General features: G+C 44.7%; 1 protein-coding gene across 2 annotated transcripts in view; it reads left to right on the forward strand.

Moving 5' to 3' along the window:
- LOC138453688 (armadillo repeat-containing protein 1-like) overlaps positions 1-25,639 on the forward strand; it is a 264,412-nt gene that overhangs the window by 93,521 nt on the left and 145,252 nt on the right. For both annotated transcript variants that reach the window (XM_069606755.1, XM_069606754.1), the window contains exons 4-5: positions 10,707-10,887; positions 25,423-25,539. In XM_069606755.1, coding sequence (XP_069462856.1) covers positions 10,707-10,887; positions 25,423-25,539 — 298 coding nt within the window. The remainder of the gene's footprint in view (positions 1-10,706; positions 10,888-25,422; positions 25,540-25,639) is intronic.

The following is a 25,639-nucleotide window of genomic DNA, read 5'->3' on the forward strand; positions in this document are numbered from 1 at the left end:
AAGCTATGTTGACGACAGTGTCTAGAACAGGTGGTATAAATGATCCTATAACTAGGAATATAAGGATTGCATGGGAAACGTTGAAAATGATGCTATGAGTGACCCAGGAGCCTCAATCTGGATGAATCCAAAAATCAAAATAGAGGGTAAGGTTATTTTCTCGCATGAGTGGTTCCTTTGTGGTGTGCAATGGCTAGGGGACCTTTACAAGAATGGGCGTTGGATGGCGGGCAAAGAAGTTCAAGCTACCTTTAATATTCCAAACTTTAGGGTAGCAGATTATAGGAAAATCTAAAAGCCATTGGGGAGTTAGAGATGAAAGATGGATTCAATTTAGACCTGTTCAGAAAAACTCCAAAAACGGGATAGAGTGGATTAGCCAGCCATGTGTATGGAATGGTTGTGGCTGCATATAGAGGAAATTATTCACTACGAGAGGAGTGGAGCAGGAGTCTTGGAAGCAAGATCGATGAAAGTGAATGGTCTTCAATGTGTGAAAATGTAAAACTGTGCTCTTTGGGGTTAACAGAGAGGTTGCGTCAGATCAAGATTTTGAACAGGGTCTTTTGGACGCCAGAACGATTGCAAAAGAGAGGTATGGCGGATAATTCAGATTGTTGGGCTTGTGTACAGGAGCCCGGAACCCTAGAGCATATGTTATGGGATTGCACCCGAGTTAGAGGATTTTGGTTAGAGTATGATACCATCTGTGCAAAGGTTATAGGTGAAACATTAAAATATAATTTCAAGACCCTGATAATGGGTTGTGATTTGATGTTCGATGAACATGTCTACTAGTCAGAAAAAACGGATCTTCAGAAGCGCAATGATGGGCAAAAAAACAATTTTGAGAGGATGGAAGACAACAGAATCTGTTGATATTGCTGTGTGGCTTGCAGAAATACATAATCTGGCGGAGATTGAAAGAGTTCTTTACCACAGAGAAAAGAAACTTGCATTGTTTGAAATAATTTGGGGTCAATTTCTTACACTGTATTAACTGATGGAATACAAAGGTGAACCTTGAATCCTGGGGGAGGAGAAGGATTTAATTGTATTGTAATACCATTTATAAGATGTATTCAATATACATGTTTGTTTATTGTATGGCATTTTGTATAATAGTTTCAAATGAAATGAAATAAAATGGTCACAAAAAAAACCTGGTGCCTCTCACACATGGGGACACTCGCTAATACACGCACCACCACAAACGGCAGAATAGGGCTATGGTGAGAAGTTCAATCAGTTTAATACAGATCATAGGTAGGCATTATGTGGAATTGGCTGGGAGTGGGAGGGGAGGGGGCATGTGGTTGGTTGAACAGACGAATAATGTGATGTACCATTGATGTGATTTACAAAGTCTGTATGTTATTTTGTTTGAAAAATTAATAAAAATAGTTTTTTCAAAAAAGCTTTAATTGAAGAGATCATCAACAAAGCCAATGAGGCAGAATGGATAACCCCTTGGACAGCTGATTTTTTAAATTAAAAAATATACAGTGATTCCAGTATTTTTTGCACTGCCCAAGGTGCACAAAAATCCAATCAACCCTCCTTTCTGCCCCATAGTGGCAGGAACAGAGAGTGCCTTACAGCCATTAATCCCACAGAATCCCACATATCTTAAAGATGCATTGCATTTCCTTAAATTGTTGACTGAATTACAATTTACGGACCCTGACCGTATCTTTTTCTCCCTAGATGTTAGTAGGCTCTACACCTCCATTCCACCTTGTGAGGGCATGGAAACCTTGGAATGTTTTCTTCTAGAACATGAGAATGTACAGATCCATAAGATTTTTGCTATGGAGCTCATCAACTTGAAACTTTAGAACAACTATTTCAGATATGACAGGAAATGTATTTACAGATATCAGGAACATCTATGGGTTCTATGTGGCACCTACCCATGCCACCATATTCATGTTCCATTTTGAAAAAAACTACTTCTTGGAAAAAGGGCCCTGGGCTTCAAGAATAGTCCTTTGGAGAAGATCCATAGATGATGTGTTCGCAATTTGGAAAGGCACATGGTTAGAACTTAGCAAGTTTTTCGAATATTTAAATTACTGCCATGAACACATAAAATTTACCCTAGCGTTAGGGGACCCAAGTTTACATTTCTTACATGTCCTGGTAGCCTACGCGTGGGGTCTACTACCATATACAGAAAGCCCACGGACGTGAATAGCACGTTACATTTTAAGAGTTGCCATCTTAAACATCTGAAAGAGAGCCTTCCATATAGTCAGTTCTTGAGATTGAAAACAATAGTTTCTAATACAGATACCTTACAAAGTGAATATATATAACATTATGGTGCAGAGGTTCAAAGATCATGGTTATACCACACCATTCTTGAGAAGGCAGTTGTAAGAACAGAAATACACAGAAGAGAAGACCACCTGAGACCAGGTCCAAAGGGGATAATACCAAGATGACACTTTACGATTCTCGGGGCAAAGCCATCAGGTCAGTAGGGTAATAAAAAAAAATTGGAACCTAATAAAACTTGATCCAACTTTAAATCGTCTATTTCCAGATCCACCGATGATGGCTTACAAAAGGGGAAGGAACTTGAGTGAATCACTTGTCAGAGAAGAGCGACCCAAGCATTCTACACAAAAGTTACTTCGGAAACAAAAGGCAGGTACATATCCCTGTCTAAATTGCCAGCATTGCTCAAATATTTATAAGGGAGACTATATTACACCCCAACACGGGTAAAAAGATAAACTGCATGATTTTGCCACATGCAAAAGCAAAAATGTTATCTATGCATTACGATGCCCTGTGGGAAAGTACTATACAGGACAGACAATGCAGAAAGTTAAAGACAGATGGACAGAACACAAGTCCAATATAAGAATGTCAAATGTCAGATCACTTTCTGGGGATTACAACAAGGATTTGGCCTTGGGGAATGGAGTGTACATCATCATCCAGTCATGGATGGCTACACATGGTCTATGCCTGAATGATGATAAAACAGAACTTATCACCTTGGGCACCCCCTCCAACCTCAAAAAATTAGGCCTTGAATACTCTTCCTTCATAATCAATGGCAACATCATAAAAGTGGCCAAGTATGTAAACACCTTGGGATTCTGTCTTGACTACACCTTGTCCTTTAACAAACAAGTCAACTCATTGGCCTCTACGACTGCATACACCTGTAAACTTATTAGAACTGGCAAACCCTTCCTTTCCAACAACAGTTGTAATCTTAGCCAGAGCCCTCATCTTGTCCAGGCTAGATTATTGCAAAGCACTTCATATAGGTTCCAACAAATCCATCGTCGGGAGAATTCAAACCCTCCAAAACAACACCCTTAGAGCTGCCCTTTGAGTATCTAGAAGAGAACACATCTCTGAGATCAGACGACAAAACAACTCATCACTTATCCACAAATCTTTGAACAAAGCTGCTCCCATCTACCTAGCCGAGAGATTCTACAGACGGACTTCAACTAGACCTGCCAGACTAGCTAATTCAAATTGCCTCTCTATCCCAGATTCAAGTTATCGAAAGGTCGGAGGCTGCAGCTTCCCTGTCAAAGCGGCCCAGCTTTGGAACGCCTTGCCCCATTCTTTACGGAAAGACAAACCCAAACTGAACTTTAGGTCCAATACTATCTCCTGGCTTAAATCGTCCGGCCAGCACTGACTGCGACCATCTCTTCAGGCCACCTTTAAAGATTCTTCTGTAAATATGCATTTTCCCTATGCCTTGTGACATTTTCTACATGTATTATACTTTTGTAAATTTTAACCTAAGCTGTTTTCTGTTTTTCATACTATGTAAACTTGTAACCTAAGCCTTGTACCTGCTTCTAACTGCTGCGCCCTGATGCCCCTGGGTCTGGTGCGCACTACAAATAATTAAACAAACAGACCTGTATATAGACACTTTCGTGACAACCAACACATGATAGCACAGATGAGATGGGTAGTTATTGAATTAGTGTTCCCACTCCCTAGAGGAGGGGACATGGCAAAGAAACCTGCACAACGTGAACTACATTGGATTTATCAACTATACGCTGTGGCTCCTCTGGGCATCAACAAAGAGTTTTATTGAATCTAAGTGATCGGCCGCGGCTGAATTTACCGCGGCCGGAACTTTCGCATGAGAAAGGTGCGAACTACCAAAAGTTTGCACATTCCTCATGCGAACACACATACATGCTCACACCCACACACACAGCACACCCACAACACACCCCCACCCACACCCTCAGCACACCCCCACCGACCCCCCCCCCCAACATAAACATACCCTACTTACCTTCTTCTTCACGCTGGTTTCCTGCAGCGCCAGTTCCCTTTCACTTCCGTGATCGTGAACCGGCGCCGCAGGGTCCTTTTACGGGTGGCAGTCTTTTTTTTTTTATACTTACCTATAATGCTACCACCAAAGGTTCGAACCTTTGGTGGTAGCATTTTTCGAACTTTTAGTCCATGCGAACTTTGGATGCGGTCCGTTCGACCGCATCCGTTTTATTTGGATCCATAACCTTATATGAGAATGTGTACAGTAGCTGTACATTTGTGGTGAACATCTCACAGCAAGTACAACACTTAACACGCTTCAACATCACATAATTGAATAGATTATAACTTGTACAGACTGTTAGATTGTATGCTCTTTAGACGTAGTATTATACGACCTGGTAATGTTAAAAGGATTGTCGGATGTATTGCATTACTACTTGACACCAGAATAGACACCCTTTTTAAGGGATGAAAACACCACTGACTGTCCTATTGAGAAGATTTTAATTGGCACAGACCACTAGTTTGTACACTCTCAAGAGGTAGTCAAATGTGATTTGATGAAAAGGATTGTCTTATGTTTGACACTTTTAAACTATGGTATGTAGACCCTTTATGAAGGATCAGTGCATGTTAGAAAACTACACTGCACTACAAATGCTTTACACAAGATTACTCATCAGATCTCCCTATAATTGAGTATCCTGTCTGAGCTCGTATTTAGCAATTCAAATCGCCATGATGTAACGTTATCTTTTCCTTGCTATGACTACATAGTCAGAGATCCTTGAAATATAATAACTGCCATTTGTTTGTCCACATTGAGGGACTCATCAGGTCTCATCCACTCCTGGGGTCTGGATCCAATAGCGATGGCCGTGTCCCGGCCAGCTGGATGACAGATCCCTGAGGACTGGTAAGTGAGACACCTTCTGGTTTCTCACAATTACCTACAAGCTATATTAAGATAACTTTGGGTGATTGTGTATGGACATATCTTCAACAATACCGATAGAAGATTATTTTGTCTTTAATCACTTGTAGATTAAAACATGTTATTAAGACCTCTGATGAAGAGAAGATTTCTCGAAACGTGTTGGTTCACATTATCAATAAAAGTTATATTATTTAAGTAAACCAATGTCTATTGGGATTTATATATGAATATTGAAATAACGTATGAGGAAACACTGATTTACATTGAATTTACACCAGAGTTAACTAACAGTTGTAAAATCTTTTGAAGATTCACTTCTAAGAACTTGGCTATTTATTGTTCTGTGATAGTGTGCAGCGGACGGGAGTTCTAATCTTGGGAAATGTTTCTATTTTCGCTCCATTCATCGCATGACTGTCCAATTGAGAATGTGTTCCCTATGCTGAAGAGAAACCAGAAAGGCATCTACGGTCTGCTGAAGCCTAATGTGAATGTTTTTGGCATTATATTGGTATCTTAATCAGACTCCAAGTTTTCACTTTGCCAATGCAAGAGGGAAAAGTTGTCATTGTGATATGTACTGAGCTAATGCACATACATTTGATCTGGTTGTGTGGGCTAACCTTTTTTCTTTCGAGGATCGCTCTACTACTATCACAGGCCGGGTGCGCTGAAGTAAATAATCCACTTGCAGGGTGCCCTAAAGGCGGTCTCTGCATGGGGGTACCAAGTCGTCCTATAATTTGAAACCATTCTTGGGCACTTGGTCGCATAGCAATCTCCTCTGTGGGGTCTTGCACAATCCTCCTTTTGATAAACGACCTTCCGTATTGATGACCATTTATGATCGCCTGATGGTAGTTGTACCTCTTCCTAAAGGCAATGGTGAAGAATGTTCTGTGGGATTGGCATGCTATCTATCTCAAGGGCTCTACGATTCTAGCGGGTGACTTTAATGTTGATTGTGTGGCCAACACAGTGCCTAATTTGAGGAAGGACCCCAAGTTACAACGGGGAAACTGGTTGGGGACTGGTGTACCATACTTGCTGAATTGCATATGCTCGTTTTGCTTCCCAAGGAGGCGGGTATAGACCCACATGGCCTAATGGTCCTCAAAATAATAATAATGCACACGGATTCCCGAGAACGCGCTCACGCAACAAACTCGCCGGACCCGGCCAACGATCGGCTATCCAGCCCCCCTGGCGCCCTTATCTGGGAGAACCAGCTTACTGCAATTGAAGTCCACCCCTCAACTCAATTGGCCTTGAAAAAGACTTAGGTTGAAACGCGCGTCGGCTGTGTAGCGAGTTACCATGTCAAAAACTTGTCATTCATTTCTACAATGATGTTTTCTTTGGTGCCAACTAACCAAAAATAAACTAATGACTATGACCTGACTTGACCATATAATTGATCTAATCGCTCAACAAGCGACCATTGGGCCACCATACCCTACCAGCGCCCAACTGATCCAGAGTTTGTCATCCCCACAATTATAAATAATATTTACTGGGACCCTTACAAGGCTCCCGACCACCTGCAAAAAAAATCCATGACTGGCTCTTGGGTATGGCAGCAATGTAAAGAAATAGATTGTGTCTCTCATTGGTAAAATGAAATTCTCTCGTGCGGTAGGACCGAATGGCATGAGTAACATGGTCATTAAGGCTGACCCTACACCATAGGCTAAACTACTCTACTCTCTTTTTCTGGCTCAATACCCGAGACCTGGGCCTATTCTATTCTGGTCCCGATCCACAAAGCAGGCCCTTGTGAGATCCCTATGAATTACCGTATGCTTGCAATGCTGGATAGCTCATCAAACATTTTTGCGAGCATATTGTTGGTACTCCGGTCTTCCTGGGTCACGGAGAAGGGCCTTCTTCACTTCTCCCAAACGGGTTTTAGAAAGAACTATATTACAGCCCACCCGATTTGGGTGCTACAGACGCTCATCATCTCAGACACCTGGCAATATCCGGATTCCCAATTGTATGTATGTTTTGTGGACTACTGGGGGGCTTTCGAGAGTGTCATTCATAGACTATGGGGGAAGTTATACAGTTGGGGCATTGATCCCTCTTTGCTCTATTTTCTTAAGCTGCTATACTCTGACACTAAAGTCAGACTTCGCCCATCTCAGGAGTGCAATTTATCTGACCTGTATCCAACTAATAAAGGGTTAAAACAGGGCTGCGCCTTAGAACCCCTGTTATATAATCTATATGCATCTGATTTCCCTAAACGCCTTGAACGGGTCGGTAATAATCTAGGGAATAATAGATTACCCTGTCTCAATTATGCAGATGAGACAGCGCTACTGGCTAGAACCCTGATCGGCCTCCAATGATCATTAGATGCTCTCCAACAATATGCCAAAATAAACAGTCTTGTGATTAATGCCCACAAAACCAAGATTGTTCTTTTTGGGAAGAAGGTCTTAAAAAATAAAAAGGTTAGCTAGAGAGTGGGTGACTGTCTGATTGTTGTACTAGTGAGTATAAATATCTGGGCGTATACCTGCAAAATAATCGAACCCCCATACATTTGGCAAGTAGCATCCCGTACAGGACCTGGAAGAAGTGGTTGGCTTTGGGGAGGATTCTAAATAAGATCGGGGAAGGCTCTATAGAGGCCAAGATCCGTGCATATAGGATTTCCATTGTACCTACCATCCTCTCCACCTTGGTTTATCCTGAATGCTACATTAAGTGGCTGGTGTCCGTAGAGGCTAACATTTTATGATCTCTCCTGGGCTTACTGCCATCCCAGTGGAGGTCATCAGATTGGAGTTGGGCCGACCATCTACAATGGCTTTCCGGAAAATTGCTATGTGCAGACTTTGGGCCAGCATCACATACTCGGAGGAGACCAGTAACCCATTGTTAGTTACGGCCCACCACGTAAGGCGATCCCATAGTTGCTGGTTTATTGATATTGATATTTTATTTCTATCGTGCTCGTACACAAGTGTTTCAGAGCGCGACAAGGCAAGGGAGGGGAACAGGGGAGAACAAAACGGCGATCTTACTAGGCCCAGTGACATTGAGAACGCGCAAGTGCATGGGAGAGGGGGAGGGGAAAAGTGCATGGAAGGGGGGAGAAGTGGAAAGTGCGAAGCAGAGTAGAAACAGATAAATAACAATAAATCAATAATAAAGGCAACAAACAGTGGTAGTGCAGCCAGCAATTTTCAAGTGCTAGGTTTAAGGCAGCAGACAGGGTAGGCCTGATAAGTGCAGGAAGAAAAGGGGGGGGCTCTATGGGTACAGATACAGACCCCAGTGCAAGGGGTGGCCCGGGGAGCGAAGGTAGAAAAAAAGAGGAAGGTCTTGGGGTGCTTCCAGAACCGGAGATGGTTCTCCTCAAGTTTTAGAGTGGCAGGGAGGCTGTTCCAGAGGGAGGCCTCAGCCGAAGACGGAGCTCTACCCCCAGCTCGTTTCTTTGAAAAACGACTGACCCTGAGGGAGTTAGAGGTAGAGGAGCGAAGAGCTCGAGAGGGGAGGTATTTGCGGAGGGATAGCTGAAGGTATTTTGGACCCAGGCCCCAGAAAGCCTTGTGGACTATGCAGAGGGTTTTGAATTTAATCCTTGCATCCACTAGGAGCCAATGGACAGATTTCAGAGCTGAAGAGATACAATCCCAGGGCTTGAGGCCAAGGACAAGTCTTGCAGTCCTGTTCTGGATTAGTTGCAGAGGGCAGAGAGTAGAGGCAGGTAGAATTAGAAAGAGGCTGTTACAATAGTCCAACAAAGAGAGAACCAGAGCTTGGGATACCATGAGCTTCTGCGGGAAGGTGAGGAAAGGCAGAGTACCTCTGAGGAGGTGCAGTAGGAAATTTGACTTTTTAGAGACCTCAGAGATGTGGGGGGAGAAGGAAAGGGTGGAGTCAAATCTGACCCTGAGGTTCTTAGCCTCGCAGGTGGGGGTAGGAGGAGGGCCAAGGGAGGCCGGCCAGAGAGTGAGGGGAAAGGATGGTGAAGGTGTGCCGATGAGGAGGATCTCCGCTTTGCTGGCATTCAGACAAAGATCATTGGCGGCACACCAATCTGGCATGGCAGTTAGGCAATCAGAGATGAGAGAGGGAGAGGAGGTGGCAGAGGGCAGCCTGAAATTGAGTTGAGTGTCATCAGAGTAGCACTGGAAATTTGAGCAGAAAGTGGCAATGCAGTGGGCGAGAGTTGCCAGGTATTGGTTGAAAATCCAGGGCGAGAGGTTAGACCCCTGGGTAACACCACAGGTAGAGAAGGAAGATAGATGTAAGGAGGGACCCAAGTTGGACCTGGGAGGGTCGATCTGAGAGGAAAGAGGTCAGCCAGGCCAGAGCCCGATCAGTGATACCCAGGTTTTCATGGAGACGGTTGAGCAGGATGGTATGGTTGACCGTGTCGAAGGCAGAAGAGAGATCGAGGAGGATGAGGACAGAGGGAATGTTAGAGTCAAGGTTGGAGAGCAGATCTTCACGGATGTTCAGGAGAGCAGTTTCCGTGCTTTACCGAGATAGACTGTATGGGTAGAAACCACCTACTCGAAATTGGGGTGGGTAACCTCCTGATGACCCTGATTGAGTTTCCTTTGTCTGATCTTCTTAAAAGGAGAATGGAATGGGACCAAATCCAGTCACTTATCTTGCAGGAAAATCCAATTATGAGAAATACACCCACCAAGGCAATTTCCTGGATAAACCCCATAGTTGCCTAACCAAGTGCTATTCTCCCCCACTGATACGATTTATTCTATATCTGCAATTTGAAGTTCTATCAGTCTGTCAAAACGGGTGCCTGGAACCGGATCAAGGACAGGATGACTTAATCAAGTAATCATAATAACCTTCCGGCCAGTTCTCGTTCTTCTGATGAACTTCCTCTCATGTACTCTATACTCTGTGTTCTCATAACTATTCCTTTGAATACTGTATTTTAAATTTGATTATTTGTATCTTTGTTTTTTTTTATTTGTATCTCTGTGTTTTTATTTTTTTATATAAGAAGCTGGGCATCAATGATTGTGATTGGACACTTTAGATATTGATGTTTGCTTTTTATAAATGATGCTTATTGATGTAAAATGTGTGTGTAAAAGGTTGTGTTGCCACAATAAAGGATAAAACAAAAGTAAATAATCATTGAAGGGGCAGTTGGCCCACCTTCAATCACTGAGATACCAAGTGCCAACGTGGTGGTCGTGCTGGTCTGTTTTACCAGAAGCTTTGGGAGTGGTGTTTTAACTTTTTGCGCTTGCCCAGGTGTGGATTGGGCAATCTCCTAGAGCAGCGTACTTCTGTTTGTTAGATTTTTCTATAGTTAGGTGTTAGGTTAGCCTTAGTCTGAAACATATTATACTGGATTTGTAAAGTCCTGGATTATTTTTTTTTCTTCACCTCGCTATTTTTTATGGTGCAACTGTCATTTCACCCTGTAATTGAACATAACTATTGACGGTGGAAACGTTTGTGAAGTGTAATGCCTCTTATTTTCACGCAGGTGTGAAGTTGTTGACATTAAACTTCTGGCACTGGATGTCTGGAATGTGCTGAGCGCTCCTCTCCGAACTGGTACTGCCAGGACTCCCCAAAACAGCCACAAACCAGCACAGTTTTTCTTTGCGAGTGCTAACAAGAGCACAAAAACAATAACTCTTCATGTACAGGGCCTGGATAATGTGGTAAGCACGCATTAATGTTTCAGATAATGTCTATTTAGTGGAGAAGCTGGTCTTGGTTTCATACCTGCACAAAATGAATGATGTACTGCATGAGCTTCCGTTCGAGATTAGTGAAGCGACCTTCAGATACCAGGATATGATGATTAGCAGGATCGTATGGGAGATGTGGATAACCACTACAGGGATGTGGGACATCCAGTGACTTTTGGTTGTAGGGTGGGTGGGTGGGATTAGAGTGGCACTAAGGTTAGTGGGTGTTGTAGGGAGTGAAGGTAGGGTGAGTGTTTGGTGGTAGAGAGAGTGGCGCTAGGGTGGGTGGGGGTAGAGAGAGTGGGGCAGGATAGAGGGAGTGTGGGTAGGGTGGGTGGTTGGGTAAAGAGCAGGGTTTGGGTGGGTGTGGGTAGAGTGCAGTGTAGGGTAGGTGGGGGTAGAGAGTGGAGGTAAGGTGAGTGCGTGGGGTAAGGAGAATGGTGGTAGGGTGGGTGGGGGTAAGGAGAGCTGTGGTAGTGAGGGTGGGGTAGAGAGGAGGTAAGGTGGGTGATTGGTGGTAGGGAGAAGGGTGATAGGGTGGGTGAATGGGGATAGAGAGAGTAGAAGTAGGGTGGTTTGAGGTAGGGCGAGTTGCGGTAGTTTGTGTATGTGGGGGCAGAGAGGGTGGAGTAGTGTGGGTAGAGAGAGTGGAGGTAGTGTGGGTTGGGTATAGTGTTTGGTGGTCGAGTGTGTGGGGTAGAGAGAGTTGCAATAGGGTGGGTGAGTGGCGGTTGGGAGAGTGGTGGTAGGGAGAGTTGTGGTGGAGTGGAAGTTGGGTGGGTGGGGGGGTAGAGCGAGTGGGGGGTAGGATGGGTGGGGTAGAGCATGGGAGTAGGGTGGGTGAGGGTAGAAAGTAGGGATTGGGTGTGTTGGTAGGGGGTAGACAGAGTGGATATTCGGTGGGTAGCGGTAGAGGGGGTGAGGGTTGGTGGGTGTAGAGTGGCTGCAGGTTTGGTGCATGGCGTAGAGAGTGTGGGGTAGGGTGGGTGGTTGGAGAGAGGGAGTGGGCGTAGGGTTTGTGGGTTTTGGTAGAGTGGGAGGGTGGAGAGCGTGTAGGTAGGTTGCGTGGGTGGGGTGTAGAGGGAGAGGAAGTAGGGTGGGGGTAGGGAGAAGGGTTTTAGGCTGGGTGAGTGGTGGTAGCGAGAATGGAGGTAGGGTGAGTGAGGATAGAGAGTGGAGATTGGCTGCATGGTTGTAGAGAAAGTAGGGTGATAGGGGTGTGTGTGGGGTAGAGAGAGTATGGGTTGGGTGGGGGAAGAGAAAGTGGGGGTAAGATGGGTGGAGGTAGGGTGTTGGGTTGGAGACTGTGGGATTAGGGTGGGTGGGGGGGTAGAGAGAGTGGGCTATGGTGGGTGGGGGTACAGTGGGTGTGGGTAGCGAGTGGTGGTAAGGTGGGTGGAGTAGAGCTAGTGGGGTCGGGTAGGGGTAGAGCGATAGGGGAGTAGGGTGGGCGAGTGGGGGTAAAGATTGGGATTAGGGTGGGTGAGGGTAGAGAGAGTCAGGGTTGGTTGGGTTGTGCGGGTAGAGAGTGTGGGGGTAGGGTGGGTGGGAGTAGTTAGTGGGGTAGAGGAAGTGGGTGCAGGTAGAACAAGAGGGGGGTGGGTGGTGGTAGATTGTGGGGGTAGCATGGGTGGGTTGGGGTAGAGAGAATCTAGTGTGGGGGTAGGGTTTGGGGATTTTGGTAGAGAGTGCGGGATGTGTGGGGAGTGTGGAAGTGGGGGGTAAGGGGGAGGGAAAGTGGAGGTAGGGTGAGTGAGGATGTGGAGAGTAGAGATTGGCTGCATGGTTGTAGAGAGTGGGGCTAGAGGGAGTGGGGGATAGGTGTGCATTTGTGGGGTAGAGAATGTAGGGGTAGGGTGGGTGGAGGTAGAGAGAGTGGGGGTAGGGTGGTTGGGGTAGAGCGAGTGGGATAGGGTGAGTGAGTGGGGGTACAGTGAGTGGGGTTAGGGTGGGTGTGGGAAGAGTGGGTGTTGGGTGGGTGGGAGCAGAGTGTGTGGTGGTCTGGGAGGGTAGGGGTAGAGAGAGTGGGGGTAGGATGGCTGTGGTCGAAATAGTGGGGTTAGGATGGGTGTGGGTGGGGATAGAGAGAGTGGGGGTAGGGTGTGTGTGTATTGTGGTAGAGAGAATGGGGTACGGTGTGTGTGTGGGGGTACAGCGAGTGGGGTAGAGGTTTTGGGTGGTGGTAGAGGGTGTGTCGAGGTAGGGTGGGTGGTGGTAGAGTTGGGGTAGAGTGGGTGGGGGTAGTGAGGGAGTAGGTGTAGGGTGGGGATAGAGAGAGTGGAGGTTGGTTGGGTGGGCTAGAGAGTGGGTAGGGTGGCTGGGGGTAGAGAGAGTGGGGGCTAGGGTGGGGGTAGCGAGAGTGGAGTTAGGGTGAGTGAGGATAGTGAGAGTAGAGCTTGACAGCAGGGTTGTAGAGGAAATGGGGGATAGGTGTGCATTTGTGGGGTAGAGAATGTAGGGGTAGGGGGCGTGTTTAAGATCGAGTGGAGGTAGAGAGAGTGAGAGTAGGGTGGTTGGGCTAGGGAGTGGGGGTTGGGTGGGAGCAGAGTGTTGGTCTGGGAGGTAGGGCTAGAGAGAGAGTGGCTAGGGTGGCAGGCGTAGAGAGGACGGGGGTAGGGTGGATGGGGTACAGCGAGTGGGGTTAGGGTGGGTAGTGGTAGAGAGTGGGGGTAGAATGGGTGGTTGCAATTAAGAGAGTGGGGGCAGGGAGTTGTTTGGGGTAGAGAGTGGGGATTGAATGGGTGGGGGTAGACAGGGTGTGGATAGGGTGGGTGGATGGGGCTAAAGAGTGTGGGGATTAGCTGGATGAGGGTAGAAAGGGTGGCGCTTGGGTAGGTGGGGGTAGGGTGGGTAGTGGTAGAGTGATTGGGGGTAGCAAGAGAGTGGGGTATGGTGGGTGGGCGTAGTGTGAGTGGGCATAGGGTGGGTGGGGTAGAGAGAGTGGGTAGGGTGGCTGGGGGGTAGAAAAGGGGTAGGGTGGGAGAGGTAGCAGTAGTGAGAGTGAGGCTGTAGGGTAGGTGGGTGGGAGTAGTGCGAGTGGGGGTAGGTTGGGTGGGCTTCCGTAGAGATGGTGGGGATTATGTGGATGGTGGTAGACTGAGTGGGGATCGGGTGGGTGAGGGTAGAGAGGGTGGGGTTGGCTGTGAGTTGGGTGGGTAGGGATGGGTGGGGTTAGAGAGAGTGGAGGTGGGTGGGTCATGATAGTTGGAGGCAAAACACATAAAGAACAAAGCATCCTTGGGAGGATTTGTCAAAAGTAGCCCAAAACAGATCAACCAAAACCCAACCAGCACACATAATGGGGGTGGGGTGGGTGGGGGAAGAGGGAGTGGGAGGTAGAGAGTTCGTGGGTTGGGTGCAGAAACGCAACCTCAGAATGAAAAAAAACAAATCGGCGATTAAAAGAAGCCCAATTGTCTGTGGAAATATGAAATCACTGTGCAGCTGGTGGAAAACCTGGCACCCTACTTGCTTTCTTACCAAGTTTGGGATTAATTCGGAACTTCTCATTAAGTAGTACTGCGTAGGAGTTTGGAAAAAGATTTGAGTGATTTGGCATTTTCATAGCTTGGCATTGCCCATTGCTGTGCCAGCCAGATAGTCTCTGTTCAGAACCCCCATTCCCTCTCTCCTTTTAACAATGGTTGTAATTTTGTTGTGCAAGCACCACAAACCTTTGCCAAAACCATAAAAGCATTAGAAGCGCTTCTTATGGAGCAGTTCACCAACTGTGACAAATTGAGGGAATTTATCCCTTCTCCCCAAGCGGGAACCCCCCTGGGCGGTCAGGGGGGTGAGCATGCTCTGAAACACCCTGCCTAGGGGTTGAGGCAAGTGGTACCTCACTAGGAGAGACTCCCCCTGTAGGGACAAGGACCCCTGTCCCTCTGAGAAAACTTCCACATTCCGTTATGGCCTACTTGGGAATATCGGGCAACTTGAAACACAGACAAAATAGAGACTGGGAAAAAGAAGATACCATCATTCGTTATTGTCGACCAGAAAATGAAAGGCAGAGACTGATGAAACACCAAAGAGGGGAAGAGAGTTTGCAGACAGCAAAGCCGCAAGTTTGAAAACTGCCAGGAAGCCAGGAGCTGGTCACAGGACGCTGAGCATACAGCAAGAACGAAGAAAAGAGAAGGCAATAGTGGTGGTGTGACCTCAGAGATCCTATGGTGGACTGGAGGTCCTTCAAACAATGCCGAGACCGCTAGGCAGCCCAACCGCCTACCATCTGTTTACCCTAGAACCTGTCAATCCGTAATGAGGAAGAATACGGGGCTCGGGACGCCGGAGAGAAACAAGAGGCAGAGAAAAAAGAGAGAAGCAGCGAACGCCGAACATGCAAAGGCCTCCGGGGCGTTACCCCAGACACGCCCAGGTAAAGGGGAAAACGGGAGACCCGGGAGGCCTTAGGGGACTCGTCATAGAACTACTCCTACTCGTCCCAGTGATATGTTCGAGAGAATAAGAAAATTGAATCATGATGACAAGAGAAAAACAAAGTATCTCCCCACAATTGTGCACTCGATGCCTGTTGTTTTTTTCCCCAATGAAATCTTTGAATTTCTTGTTTATCTCATCAAAATAATTTTCATTAAATGATTAATTTGTGAATATTAAATCCTATTAATTTGTTACATCCATACCATGGATTTGACTAAAATAGGTCAGACAGACAATGACAAGAGAAGCCTGAATGTAATACACTTTTAAAGAAACGCTGAATACATTGGAGTATTCGTTATGAGACTGTCCATACTCATCCCAGTGATATATACGATAGAGTACGAAAAAGGAATGATGGTGACAAGAGAAATCTTAATATAATTAACCTTGAAAGAGACATTGAATTTAATAAACAAACAGCTGTCGGGAACAGCAGAGTATCTAATACAAATGTGATAGGAACATTATGACACAGTGGGAGTGAGAGAGACAGGCCTGAGGGAAAACTGGAATATCTGTCAAAAGATAGAAAAGCTAAAGAGAAACACTACTATGATGTTAGAAAAGGACATATAACAATTACAGAGGCTGGGTATCACTACCCCGGGAAAGGGGGAAAGCAGTCCTATATGTACAAGGTTCAAGAAACCAATCCCGGAGAAATGAAAGGAGTGTAATAGTTTTGAAGGAATTATACGAACTGATTGAAGGAGTCGCAATAGACTACTTAAAATTACTGTATTAAAAAGAAAGGAGAAGAAGAAACCTGAAAGAAGTAAGCTGAGGAGAAAATCATTCTCCTATCTTTAGTTCGAATAGTGGCAGGGTCAGTTAGATTTTTAGTTTGGGCTGTGGATGCTTTCCTTTTGGACATTCACTGACGACTGATGAGCACCGTAGTTTTATTTGGTAGGGAATACCCCATAGAAACGAGGACAGCTAGGCATTACGTTTTTTCTTTTATAAAAGCTTTGTCAAAATGTCCTCAAAGAGTCCGTATCCTCCTGATTCTCCACGATTTGCCACAAAGCAACATTTTTATAGCTGTTAATGGGAAAGGGCCAGGGTAGGTAATGGGCCAGAGCAAGCAGGAGACCTACAAAGTAAGTATATAACACTCTAAGTATTTATAACACTCTACAACTTCAGTCTGTTGGTTGTTAATAAACCATTTTACATTTTTAGAAAAGGAGCGTTATGTTTTACCTAGGAAAGTAATAACTTTGGTTTTCTCAATGTTAATTTGTAGGCCATTTGTGACTGCGAACTTTTCTAAGGCATTCAGCTTAGACTGTAGGCCTTTAGGGGTATAGTCTAACAGGATGTCATCCGCACATCCCAACCAGCCTAATTTCAAGTTGCCTTTTTTGATGTCATCAGAAGGTGTTGCATATAGGTCGAACAGAAAGTCCGCTAGGTACAAATTAAATAGCGTACCTGCCAGAATGCAGCCTTGTTTCACTCCTCGCAATGTTGTTATAGATTCCGATATTTTACCTTCCCCATCTAGTCGCACTCTCACAGATGTATCTGTATATAAATTCATAGATAGCAGCCCAGCTGGTATTCCCCATATTTTTTACTTGATCCAGTTTTTCCCTCACTATGGTATCGAACGCTGCACTGAAATCTATAAATGCGTCATAAACAGGCAATGTACGTCTATTGCATGAGTATTGAATTGCGGCCACTAGATTATCAATGTTGTGCGAGGTGGATGATTTTGCACGAAATCCTGATTGCTTTGCCGGAAGAATGTGATGAGCTGCTATCCATTGATTCGATGCTACGAGAAGGATTTTTGCAAATATTTTGGCAGGGATGTCCAACATTGCCAGAATCTTATAATTAGCTGGATCTTTCCAGTTAACTTTATGTATAGGTAGGATGACACTTTCTCGCCACGTTTTCGGTATTCGACCATGTTTTCCTATCCACTGATATAGAATATTCAAAGCTTGTGCCCATTTTTCGGGGGACAGCCAGACCAGCCCGTTGCAGGTGCCGTCTGTGCCTAGAGTCCTTGAGCTGTGCAAGTTCTTAATCAATCTAGTGAGGCTATCAAGCGTATAACTGCCACTCCAGATTGCCACATTAAGTGGCACTATTCCTCTTCTATTACTTGTGCTCCAAGTGTCTTCTTTACATGGAGAATCAATTTTTGTTCCGTTATACTATTTATAGGCAACGTTTTCTTTTTGGAGCCATTAATGAGAGACCATATACCCTGATTGTTGTTATTCTTGGATAATGAAGCTACAGTGCGGCAAGTTTCATTTGCCTTAAATACATGATGCTATCGTAGCCACAAGTTGCTGCTGTTTTTTAGCTACTTTTATTTTCCATGTGGCATCTAGGCATTTAGAATTACTTAAATCTCTAATCGTTATTCTTAATTTTTTGGGGCATCATGCATTACACTGTCAAAGTTATTCTTCTTAGCATGGTAGACATTCCATCTCTCACTATTACTTATATATTTACGTTTTTGTATAGTTACAGCTTTGATAGTTCCAATCCTCTGTTCAAATGTTTGGATCATTTTATCTTTGCAGTTGTCTATTAGAGAGAATGTAGTTTCTATAGATTTAGTTAACTCACATTATGCTACTCTTCTACCCTTGTCTAGTTTAGTGGGATTCCAAGTAATTTGGTTGCATGTATTATTAATACCTATATTACTATTCAGTTGATGGTGATGGACCTCCTTGGCAATAGGCAGCAATAGGTATAGAGGGAGGTGATCGCTTTCCTTGCGACAACCTCTGCCATGTCTACCACTAATGAGTTTGCGCTTTCATTAATAACTATGTAGTCAATTGTGGACAAACTATGCCTGCTTACTCGTGTAGCACTGTGATTACATACAATCACTAGATGAATTCCCATTCAGCATAATCAATTGATGTTTGAGGAACAAATTCACCCAGGGTATGCCTTGTGTGTTAGAAAGCCATGTTCTATAGTGCCAGAAAGATGCATTTCTTCTTCACATTCATTAGAGTACACAATCTTAGCATTCAAATCTCCAAGTATTGTGATTGGTATATTAGGATCACTTTCTTCCAGGATCCTGCTGACAGTGGCAATATTTACTTTATTGTATGCTCCATTCGGAGGATTATATATATTCTCTACTAAAAATGAAGGGATCTTAAGCTCATTACAGTTTATAGATACAGCTAGCACCGTGGCAGTAGACCAGATCGTATTTGATCCTGTCCAAGGGTGCCTAAAGTCACTCTTTCGTTCAGCCTATTGGTCCCTTGGTTGCTAGGCTTTGTATTGTACAACGGCCATCTATGTCGCATTGTTCATTGAGCTACATTTCTTGTAGGGCAAATATACAAAAGTGGTGAATATTTGCAAGCAGTCCATTTTCAATTGGATAGTGGGAATTCCCTCTTGTATTCCACGACATCACCACATCAATGTCCTCGGGATTGATTCTCAAAGCCAACCTTGAAAGCCACCATCAACCATTGCCAGTAGCCTTCAGGCTTCTCTCCACATCCACATAGGGCTCCTTCTGTTGCGGTCTGTCTATTCTTATTGGCTGTAACAATGGATTGTGTAGTTATCACTTGTTTATCTTTCACGCTTTTATAAACCAATTGTGTCTGTCTGTTCTTATTGCGTACAGGAATCGGACAGCTTGCCAGATCTTTTACTTTGCACATTGATGTTTCCTTACAGGAATAGCCTAAATTCTCAAAATGGCTGCTGTGGACCAAGATGTACTCAAGAGTCGGGATATATGAGCACCATACATTAGTGGTCGCTATCACAGGAGTCACTAGTTCATCCACTATTTTAAAATCTTTGGATGATACCATGCATAGAGGCACTATTGTTTGACATAATTCCAGAATATGTCTTCTATTCAACAGCACCAATTATTTGGTTTGATCTATTGCCTGGAATTGTAAAGCATGTATGTAGTTCAGAGGATCCTTCACATAAGCATTTTTGGCAATCTTGTTACATAGGTCATGATTAGTTTCAGATACTGCAGATTTTGTCACAGGTTTCATAGTATTAGGGATAGCAGGATTAGTCTCCAAAATGTCAACATTTCCATTAATGGAACATTCTCCATTTCCTATTTCTTCAAAAATGTTCTGTATATCGATCAGCACTGTATTGGATATCCCTGTGTCTTTCTTTGCCTTCTTTTTCCACTTTGTAATAGTTTTACGGGCTCCCTGCCAGCGATTAGTGGGTTGCGGGAGCTCCTGTGTCGGGCTCACTAAAAAGGATCTAATGTCATTAGTACGCACAGCTTTTATTGGTCCTCTCGGAGGTGGCCTCTCAGAGTTTGCATACACAGCCACAGTATTAGCTCCAATACAGTTTGGTTCTTTAGAGAGCGGAGTTGATTTATGTGGCTCCTTCTTAGATGTATTCACTATAGGTGCAGCACAGCTATGTCTCTCTCAATATTAGATGAACAATTGTCCATAATGATGCATCCATTATTGGTGCGTGGAGTGGTCCTATCGCTACATCGCAGCTTGTGAACGTTTTGTTTTTCTTCTTTTTAGAAGGATTCTTTTCCTGTTCATTTTACTCTGAGACCTGTTTTTATTGTCATGTCTTTTATTGCCTAAAATAGGATTAGTAATATTTTAGGTGATGTTGTATCCTTCACTTATTTCCACAAATGAAACGGCGGTATCCATGTTTATCATACTTCCAGAACATGGTTTCAGGGTATTTTTTACAGGAAACAACTCTGTGTTTGTGCTACTATCTTCTACCTTTTGTTAATGCTTTTATGTAGCAAAAGGGGGTGCACCTCAAGTTTGCGCTCTATGTTGTCACACTTGTCAACCAAGGTGGTTAAAAGGTTCTCTAGTGCTTCAAACATTTCACCAGATCGCATACTAACAGAGCTCACATCGGTTTGAGAATCAGAGATACTGACATGGGGCAAATTCGACTCCGGATTAGTCTCCATCGACATGCAAAGAGATTCATCAACACTAGTAAGTAGGTATTTTTGGATTATCTCACGAGTAGAAGGGTCCATTTCAATTCTACTGGTTGGATTATGCAGTGGCACAAACTCATTGGGGGGGTATAGGTGTTATTTTCATTGGATAAGTGTCTTGGTGTCTGGAATTAGACAAATCATTTTTGGGACAAATCATGCTATCATTATTATTACAAAAGGCAACTACAATTTCAGTCAAAGACATCTCGCTATGTATGTATGCATTCATTCCCTTCCACAGGATCACCTCCCAAGGTTGAGGAGCACCCGGCTCAGATCTTGTACTAATTCGCACAGGCTATTTTCTTCTTCTATTACACTGAGTTCACACAACTCGTCACTCATAGTTAGTTCAATTTTACTGAAGAAACTGGTCATCTTGGCCGATTTCACATCGGTTAGCAGTCCAGGTTGGGAAATAATTTAACGAGCACAAGCCTTGCTAGAGCAAACAGGGCGATCAGTAAGTTTTGAGCCTGAATGTTTCTTCAGGGGAGGGTGGCTAGAATAAGACATTCATGTGCGTTTGTTACTGATGGCTGATCTAAGTTACATCATATTTCAGCAATAAATGTCCCGCCATCTGTGTGCAGAATGCGGTGGGACTGGTCAGAAAAAATCTTAAATAGGCCACAGCTCCCAGGCGCAGACAGGTGTTGCACGTTGTCTTTGCACACATTCTCACTTGTTACTCACACATTATTCAAGCTAACCAAAGAATATTTCATGACTGACTGACTAAAGAAAACAGTCTAGAGTCTTCAATAAATGTATTCAAGCACACCTAAAACGTACGCCAAACAGCAGATGGCGACCCCGCTGAATTGAAGAAGACTGCATGCAAGCCTGAGAACAGGGGGCGGATAGGTACAACACACTAGTATCGTGCTAATGCTATTGCGTGTCGCAGAGCAGCGAACAGCAAACAGCCACTTCAGCAGGCACTTCCGAAGTGCATGCGCTGGTGCTCACGCATGTATTAATAGTGAACACTCACTTAGGGGGAGTGGTCACTTGTAAATGCACCCACAGTTTTTTCAAAAGGTAGTCACTGATTCAAAGGGCTCCAGAGCAGCGTTCCTCACAGCAAACAGGCACTTTACATTTGTAAAGCGCCTAAGCCCCTGGGCATCAGGGTGCTGTTGCAATCCATTTACATTGAGGTAAGCTATATGCTGGTTATTTGGTCTCAGAACAAGCATAACAAAAAACTGTACATGATTACGTATTTGTTACATTAGAGTCAACTTAAGCAAACCGCCACGTTTTTAGAGATTTTCAGAAGGGCCAATAGGAGGTTTCAGCCCTTAAATCGGGTGGGAGGGAATTCCAGTGGTTCTCTGCCAGTGTGGGGGAAACTGGACTCCTTTCCTCTTGCTCTTTTTACCATAGCAAGTGCCAGGCGATGAGCATGCATGGATTTTACTGGTCTGGAAGTCTTGGCTCTCGAGAATTTCTGAGACAGATATTTGGGGACTGTATTGGATAGGCATTTATGGGTGATTGACTAAGTCTTGAAGACGATCCTTTCCCATATTGGTAGCCAGTAAGCTTTCTTTCCCGCAGCTGAGATATGGTCTCTTTTTCGAATGTTCAAGGCAGCTCGTAGAGCATTGTTTTGGATTATCTGTAATTTCTTCAGGTTTTGTTTAGACGTTCCTGCAAAGAGGACATTATAGTAATCCAGTCTTACACCGATCATTGCTCGGTCGAGGGTCAGGCAGCTGTCCGGTGATTGGAAATGTCTGGCTGCTTTGATAAGTTTAGCTGTATATGCTGATGTGGTGGTGTTCACATTCACTTGCTTGGTAAGGGAAAGGGTGCCATCTGGGTAGACCCTAGTGTTTTTACAGTGGACGGGATGAGTATCTGTATTCCATCTATGGTGAAAGAGGTGAATTGAGCACTAAGTTTCTTGATCGTGGACGGGGAACCTACTAGCAGTATCTCAGTCTGGTCATTTAGGCACAGGTAAGTTTCTGAATTGTGGAATAGATTTTGTTGATAAGGGAGTCTTCGTAGCGGAAGCCTGACGAGGGAAGGAGAATCTGGGTGTCGTGTGCATAGTTGGTGTAGAATATGCCGTGGGTGTCCACGAGGTCGAATAGGGACTTGGTGAATGTTATAAAGTGACAGGGAAATGCATGATCCTTTGGGGACTCCACAGGGAATGGGGATGGGTAGGGCGCTGGCAATCTCTGAGAAGACTCTCATGAATCTGTCTGCTAGTAAGGATGCGATCCATCTTGTTACATCCAGCAAGAAATTGGCTGAGGCTGTGAGATGATGGCCAAGTGTTTTGTGATCTAATAGGTCGATAGCGGCTGATAGATCAAGAAGGAGGAGAGCTGGTTTGCCCTCATCTCTGATTGCATCGGGTGGGCATTTCAGATCTAGTAGTGCTGATTCCATACCATGGCCAGTCCGGAAATCTGATTGACGCATCCCTAACGTGATTTGTTTCAGGTATAGCTGTATTTGGTTATAAGCTGCTCTGTCTAGAATCTTTAGTATGAAGGGTACTGTCATGATGGGCTGGTAGTTGGGAGATAGTGGGTGCAGAGAGGGTTTCTTGAGGAGAGGTAGTAGCCAGGACTCATTGGGACCTGGCTAGACGAAAACAATTCTCATGATGAATGGGAGTTACTTACCTGTAACTCGTGTTCTCCAGCATTAGTTTCTTTCATAGATCTGCATGCTCTTGAATACTCCCTGTCGTCAGGCTGGGAATCCTCAGTAACATTAAATCAGTTTATCTTTAACTATTACCGCAATGGCCACAATTGATTTTCTAGCAGACTCCCACCATTGATACAGGAATCCCTCCTTTTCCTGCTCCTCCAGTAGAAGATCAAAGAGCTTTGCAACTTGTGACATGAAAGGAGTCAATCTCGTCGGGAAGTGAATCTCTTGGTGGTAGGTCCGCTGGCTCACCATCACCTGGCACGAGATCTTCAAACTCATCTGTAGAGTGTGTGCCTGGAAAACCATCTATTGGATAGTTGTCGGAGTCTTTATCTGGGAGGGTAAATGGTGGCAAAAGTGGAACCCCTTGAAGAGGTCCCGAGGGTGGCGGAGGAACTATGCTTGGCAGGGAAAACCACAGGGTTGGATTGGAGAAGGCAAGGGTGGATCAGGAAGCCGTCACTGCAGCTCCCAAACTAGTATTTATAGTGTGGACAGATCCCTTAAGCAGAAGGGCACAGGAGCTTTTGGAGGCCCAGGGGGCTTGCCCATTGGGACAAGTGCCAAGGAGGAGGTTGAGTAGGGCTTTTTGGTAGAGGAAGGCCTTGCTTTGGTGATGCCAGAGGCAGCATGTCCACAACAGGAGGTACAGCTTTCACCTCATCTGTCGTCGTAAGATACACCCTCTGTCGCGTCCATGTCCGAATCCGCACCCTGCTGAAGTAGTTGCTCACGAAGGGCCATGGATAGAAGGGGAACTGCAGGCGGTGCCTACAGAGCCAGTGAAATAGGTGACTGAGCCACCAGTTGGCCTGGACAGGGAAGGCAATGCAGATGGGACATCTCTGTCCACAGCGCTCACCTTGGAAAGGTGGAGACCAAGGGCCATTGGACAGGGGTCATCGATGATGCAGACTTGCTCGGTGACGATTTGGGTCTAGGTGGCAACTAAGCAGTTGGAGTAGAAGACAAAGTGGTTGACGGAACTGAAACAATGAGTTTGATTGCCACAGTTGTTGTCTTGGTCGTCGACCAGGTGGTCGACGGAGTCATCGACAGGACGATGGACGTCTTTGAAGAGGACTTTGTTGTCCATGAGGATTTTGTCAGACTGTGGGTTGTCGACAGCGTAGACAGACCAACATTAGTCGTGGACAAATGTCACTTTTCTGAAGAGTGCTTGGATGACGAAGCTGCCGAAGACAGCGTTCTTGGCACTGAAGTGGTCAACAAGGTGACAGTCGACGTAGTTGGAGAAGTAAACAACATCATCGACAAGCGGGCAGCCCGGGCATGCGATCCATGTCCCGTGTTTGCCTGCTTCCCATGGGAAGATTCTTCGTAGAACCTCAACCTCTTGGATGAGGGAGTGTGCTCTATGGGTCTGCTGTGGCTGGCAGAGGCATAACTACAGAGGCCGAGTTCGAGACCCCAGCACTTTCACCCAACCAGGCCACTAACCTCCGCTGGTGGTCCTTGCAGGTCTTGGATGAGAACGACTGGCAGATGGTACAACGGGTGAAGTCATGGTCCGGTTACAGAAGTAAAGACACTTTTCATGAAGATCCTCGATTTAAATGTTTTTAAGGTTAAAAGTCGAGCACGCCTTGAATAGGCGTTTCTTCCTTGTGTCTGTCATCTCCATGGACTCTTGAAATCCTCAGATGAAAGATAGGTAAATCTGGAGGCAATGGAATAGGCCGAACTTCACCGCCGTAGGCGAGAAGCGACGAAGGACCAAACCAAAGATTTGATGGAAATAAAACAAGTGAACAATAGACAAAACGTGTTGAATTTCCATAAGCAAGAGTTATTGAAGACTCCCAACACTTAAATGCGGTAATAAATCTGAAGATGGTCACCAAGGGAGGAGTTAAGGGGACCTGTCAAATTGGCTTGGGCACTAAGAGCCAAAATGAGACTAATGGAGCACTAACATGACGAGCAGTTTAGAAATGTAAAGGTAGACTGCTTTAATGTTACTGAGGATTCCCAGCATGATGACTAGGAATATTCAACAGCATGTGAATAAATGAAAGATCCAATGCTGGAGAAAGTAACTTTTCCATAACAAGGCACTGGATGGTTTTGTGATGTTTGGTGTGTTTTTATTGCCTTTTAAGATTAAAATGTGATTTGATTTGATTATTTTAAAACCTTAAGGTTTGTAATAAATCGTACATCTTAATAAATAAATGACTTGCACAGCGTTTTGGTGCTATGATCACCCTTTTCTTTTGTTTTTGCCATGGTTTGGTGATGCATGCTGTGGTTCCGTATTACTGTGTGCATGTTGTTACAGTACAGAGACCTGGTGGAAGCATATTTTTATTAAACCTGTGCCTACATTTTGTCTCCAATTTAACAATTAGCACAACAGAAATCTCTGCGAAGAAGCGTTGTGTAAAGTCAAAGGTGTGATCAGCTTTACATTTCAAACTGCTGTGAGGAGGTGTACTGTCAGAGTTCGAGCTGACCTTGCCACAGAGGTTGGTATAAGTTTAAATTATGAGAAATAATGTGTGATGTACTATTGTTTATGAACATCTGGTTAGCCCTGAACAAGTTCACTTTCTTGCTTTGATAAAG

The sequence above is a fragment of the Ambystoma mexicanum genome, chromosome 4p (assembly GCF_040938575.1).
Source record: "Ambystoma mexicanum isolate Mex_15411 chromosome 4p, UKY_AmexF1_1, whole genome shotgun sequence".
Classification (NCBI taxonomy): Eukaryota; Metazoa; Chordata; class Amphibia; order Caudata; family Ambystomatidae; genus Ambystoma; species Ambystoma mexicanum.